The sequence below is a fragment of the Merops nubicus genome, unplaced genomic scaffold, assembly GCF_000691845.1.
Source record: "Merops nubicus isolate BGI_N331 unplaced genomic scaffold, ASM69184v1 scaffold11588, whole genome shotgun sequence".
Taxonomy (NCBI): Eukaryota; Metazoa; Chordata; class Aves; order Coraciiformes; family Meropidae; genus Merops; species Merops nubicus.
The window spans coordinates 1-5741 of record NW_008625159.1 but is presented as its reverse complement, the minus strand read 5'-3'; the positions used below and the strand labels follow the sequence as shown (position 1 = coordinate 5741).

The following is a 5741-nucleotide window of genomic DNA, read 5'->3' as shown; positions in this document are numbered from 1 at the left end:
TCGTAAGAGCTTCATCTGAATATGATCAAAGGCATTGGTATTGACATTTGCAGCCCTTTCATTCACATGAACAGCTGAGTATTTCCTGACTTCTCTAACAGCATCTGCAAACAAAAACAATTTGTTCTTACTCACATCTGTGGGTACCCATGTATGATAAACCAGACTTCATACTAGAAATATATATTTGGTCAATATGCCTGCTCAGCAAACAGGCATAGGACACACAGGGACATCACTTATGTCTGTTATCCATACGTTTTAGAGATAGGTCTTAAATCACTGAAGCAATATAACACAGTTTCAGAGATATGCCAAACCATTGTCCAAAATATGCCTGAACAGTCATTTCTGACACTTGCACCCTGCCATCAGGGATCAGGTCAAAGCAACACACCCTAAAAATGTTATCAGAGACCCTAGAGACAGTGTCAAAATGTCACTGCTGACAACTGAATTAAAATCCAGCCAGTGGACACGCATTAAGATAACAGAAAGGGAGAAAAAAAAAAAAAAAAAAAAGATGCCTTCTGAAGTATTTGTCCCACATAGCGTTTGTTAGGTAAACATGTATTTTAATAATGACAAGAGTGTCTATTGTATGCTTGAATCACAAAGGGGAAAAAAATTATTTCTGTATCATCTATCAAAATAGGAAGATTGTACTAACATGCTGTTGAACACAGACCAGAACAGAGGGGTTAAACTACACCTCAGTTTTCTTTCATCTGCCTTTCATCCATTTTTCAGCTTCCTTTCATTTGTCACAATCTTGAGAGTTCTGCAGTATGGCAAATTCACTGCCAACACTTTTCAAAGGACAAAATAATTAGTACTTATATCCACATAAATCCAAAACCTAACCCAGTGAGGAGTCCATATTACAATGTGTAAACTTAAGGTCATCATACATACTTAAAGCAAACACTATCTAAAATTTCCTCCTGCACATCAACAAAACCCCCACATTTTTATGACATATCATCTGCTCTTGCAGAGTATTTTGGGCACATGTTATTAAACTGCTGTTGCATTTATCCAAGCAGATAAAATCAACTCCAAAGAAAAGCACGTGTGAGTAACATCACTTGTGACTGCCTCTTTAACATTCTTAAGTTATTTAGAAGGGGGAAAAATAAAGATCTGAAGTGAAACTTCAAACAGTGCAGCAAAGACTATGACCAAACTGAAGTCCAAAGCCCTGTGCTATAAGGAAGATTCTAGTCCTGTACTAATCTATCATCTTACACTATGAGGGCAAGCATTTCATCACTGATTTATTTTAGCCCAAATCTGTCTGCAAAATCAATGGCCATCACCAACTTGAAAGCAAACTTTGGTCAAAGTTTTCAATAGGAGTTCAAGAGATAAAATGAAAGCCATCAGTTCCCAGTCTTAAGCCATTTACTGAAGGATCTACTTCCAAAGATAATACTAAAGATCATCTAAAAAAAAGTTTAATTGTTTTTCCAATGCTTCCTTTAATACTAAGGATACAGTATTGCAGGCTAGTCTGACTTGGTTATCTATGGAGTGCATCTGTGTATTTTCATCAATAAATAAATTTATAAATAAAATCATGCATCTTTCCTTTGTATTTAAATCAGCTTGGAATCAAAAAACATTTTCATTGTAAGGTGCTAGAAATACTTCTCTCCTGTCCCTGTAGAACTACTTCTATCACTGAAACAGGAGAACTATTTCCATCACTGAAATACGGGAGTTGCTTGCCACACAAAACAGTCAGGACATACCTTAAATTAAATCAGTCAGGCATATGGTCATCGTTCAAGCTCCAGTTTCACTACAGCTTTACACCTACTTGCTAGACCTTATGATCTATTCATAGCAAATGTAGCCAACAGCTGTTCTGTATCTGTGATGAGCAAAATACTCAACAGCCCAGTGCTTTGATATACTCTTCTGGTCTCCTACACCAACAGCAACCAAGAGAAAGAGTGCCATCTACTGCACACTGCACAGCTCAGCCACTATTTGCTATCACACATTTCAGTTTAATGTACTTGTGCAAGAAAGTGAAACCAAGCAGCAGCCTCGACCAAGCTCCATTTTCCCTCCACATTCACTATTATATTGCTATGCATTTGGATTCCCAACACAGATGCAGTATAAGCCCTCTCCTCTTCCATACTACTGCAGAACTTTTAAATAAATTAGCTGACTTCCATTAAGCTTGAATTCTTTCAATTAATCTACTGCCATGAACTCCATATACCACATTTCTCCAATTTGTAAAGAAATTACTTAACACTTACCAAGAAACAAGACGATCAGTAAAACTATTATTGTAAGGAACATCTTGTTCCAAAAAACTGCCAGTTTGCTCCATAGAGGAATCATAAAAATCTTCTGCCATCTGTAGAAACAGCACTGTGTTATTCAAAAACAATTAAACACCAAAAAAGCAGCATAATAACCTCACAGAAGAGAGCCTTGTTATTGATGTGAGACTTATGTAAGGTCTGTCAACAGCTGCTTTAATCGCAATACAATTTAGGTATATGTAACTTCTCCAACAATCCAACTTGCTTGTCTCTTTTGCTTGTTGTCAATGCAGGCAAAGACAGTTGGTTCAACTTGAAAATGTCCAGATGCATTTTATTTTAGCTTTGACTTTGGCTAGTATTATTTTCTGTTCAGTCCTGATTGCAATGAACTCAGAGATCTGGTAAAGACCAGATCATTCTATCATTCGTATTTCTATCCACTTATACTCCTTGTTGCCAAATAAAATAAAAACCCTTTATAAATTAAGACCATCTCTACCATCCCTCTTCAGAAGGCTCATCTTTTACGCTAGTAAAAATAGTGGTGAAGACCACTATTTCTTTTTTTTGTTTCAACAGCCATTGCCTATTCAACCTTGTCGCACAGAGGGCTCTGCAAGAATTCAAACTTGAAGCACAGATTAAGAACACCTAATGTGCTCAGATGAGTTGAAACTCACGAGAAACAACAACAGAGCAGCTACTTGTCCTTTGCTACAGGTCAGAACCAGCACTACTGCACAAATGAAGTAATACCTAGTTACACCATTAGGGATATAACACCACCATGCTAGTCATCATCTGATCACAACAGGTAAAATTTCCAACTTTTGTTAAAGAGTATTTACATTTTCCAGAGACTTTTAACATCTTTCATTTAACAAAGCAGTTTCCAACCTACTATGCACCTAGTTTAAACTAGACTATAGCATCATCTTCAGTGATTGCTTCTGGTTCTGCAACACAAAAAAATGGAAATGTTTTAGCACTCATGTGCAAAAACCTTGTTGCAATCTTTTAGTATGATTTTAATTAAGCTACAGTCAGCCTAAATACAAGATCTCTTTACTGCAAAGCCTTCCGACGTTGTATTTTCATGCTTATTTTTCTTCACTAGTATTGACATTCTCATTAATGGTCCATTTCCTTTTGGTGATGGAAGTCACATAAGTACAATCCTTCCAAATTACAAGACTGGATGTCACTATGGATGTACTGCACTTGGCAGTACAGTTCTGTCATACTTGCATACTTGCATTTTTAAACTGCCAGTTTACTTACTTCCCAGGAACATAAACACTTGTTAGCTAATTCAAAAAAAGAGTTCACTGTCAAAAACAAAATAATTGTAGGCATAGAATAGGCAAACAATCTGTTTAAGATGTCAAGTCATGAAATCAATACTTTAGAGAACAGCAGTCTGGCATCTGTCTGTGATCGTGCTTTATCGTTCTGACAGAACCAGCTCCCAAGCTGCCGAGATGTACAGGGCAGAACTGCCGCCCTCTGCTACTGTCACACAAGATTCCTACAACATTTTTTTTAACAAGATAATTGCATGTCACAAAAAGGATAAAGCTGTTTCGCTCTTTCAGAAACTACTGTTCAAAAAAATAACCAAATGCTACAAACCAAGCACAAAATCTATCCTTTGCACTTAATTAAAAGCATTATGTTTAATGTTTGATTACATTTTTGTTACACTGCAAGTTATGAATTTGCTCTTCAGCTACAAAAACTGGATCCAAGCCCTGTTTATGTCATAAGTTAAACCTATTTCAATACTGCCAATGTACTCTGTGTGTGTCATCAGCCTGCTGAAATTCTTGCAGCTACTTTCCTCACATAAGCCATTAATAATCTGATGATTACAACTTCCGTAATACTTCTCCCTCTTTACACACAATTGCACCTTTGATTAGAAAACAACAGAAAATACAAGAACTCTATAACCTATGTTGAAATATTGAACACCTCACAAGCCAGACTGTAAAAAACAAGAGTTTAAATTAGATTTTAGAACAGTTTCAACTTCTGAACTTCAGGAAACATTGATAGTGGCTGTGCAGATTCCAACCATTTTCAAGACTCTCCCACAGGTTTAACTCTCCACACAGAAAGGTTTTGTTTTAGGTTTTGCTCCTTAAGATATTCCAGTTAAAACTTCATTCTTCCTTCTAAATATATCTAAAGATGCAGAAAGCAAGCATGTAACAGTTTTTACGCAAAACTAAGACAGCAACGTTTTTTTAAAAAAGCTTTAAGGTTTCATCCTACTTGGGTCTTTTGGGATGTAGTTTGTAGGTTTTGGATTTTTTTTAAGAACTACTAATATTCTGGAAAGAAATCATAACTCTCTTGCCTCTTGTAGAGAAGCTAGCTTTATTTTCTATAAATAAATAAAAATAACATTACCAAATTTGAAGACCTGCTTACAGGAAATACTCTTCAGAGAACATTGTAAGCTAGACCTTTGCATAAAATAACAGTAATTACATATTTTGTTTTTTCGCTTGCTAAGGACATTTATTTTTCAAGAATGAATTACTTTTCGTAATGTTTGCACCATGTTCCAGAAGTATATTATTCTATTATTCCATATATAAGTTTATAGAAGCCTTCATTTCAGTAGTTCTGAACCTTCTGCATCAAGCCGAAGTCCACATTTTTTCAAACAAATGATGGCAAATTTCTTACAGCCTGTACAGACACTGGATGCAGTCGGTTTTGAATAAATATCAGACGTCTCTTATCTGTGAAGCACCCACAATGCCCAGCGCACAGCAAAAATGTTGCAAGGCTGCTCCTCACAAACTTGACAAACAACTCCTGAAAAGGCCACGCTGTCTTCTTTCTTACTGAGCTCATGAAGGCAGATGCCTCCTGTATGCTGGCTATTCCAAAAATCCCCGAGAGAAGACTGGGAGACAACGTCCCATTTGCTGAAGAGAAGCCGTGGGGCTTGAATGAATCAGCAGCGTGCAGAAAACAAACATAAAGCTCCTTACAAGAGGTTTACGATTCTTGAAACTCCTGATGCTCAAGTTTCAAACAGCATTCCTTCAGCTAGTTCACAACTAGTTTAAGATGCTGCAAAGCTCCGCGTTTATAAAAACAAAAGCGTAGAACGAACCGAAAACAGTGAAAAGACCGAGCTGGGGTTGTCCAGCACGCAAGTCCTACCTCAGCGGAGAAATAAACGGCAGGCAGAGCACAAGAATTACTGCGATTTCCCCGTACAGAAAGGTGGCAACTGCCGTCCACTGGAAAGTCATCGTCCCGGCAGGCCTGCGGAGGAAGGAGCGGCTCGGGCGAGCCCGCGACTGCCCAGCCACCGGCAGCACCCCCGGTTCCTGGACGCCTCGTCTTAGGCCGCCGAGCCTCAACGGGAAAAAATATCTCCCCGGAACTTAACTGCGGCTCCGCGGGGCCGTGTGTCGCACCGCGCCGGCT

General features: G+C 38.1%; 1 protein-coding gene across 1 annotated transcript in view; it reads right to left on the bottom strand.

Annotated features, from left to right (window-relative positions):
* The window catches only part of LOC103778020 (B-cell receptor-associated protein 29-like), a 23760-nt gene extending 18197 nt beyond the window's left edge, over window positions 1–5563 (bottom strand). Inside the window, 3 exon segments of the mRNA XM_008945589.1 lie at window positions 1–104; window positions 2277–2377; window positions 5472–5563. Of these exon segments, the coding sequence (XP_008943837.1) occupies window positions 1–104; window positions 2277–2377; window positions 5472–5563 (297 nt within the window).
* Window positions 5564–5741: the final 178 nt, after the last annotated feature.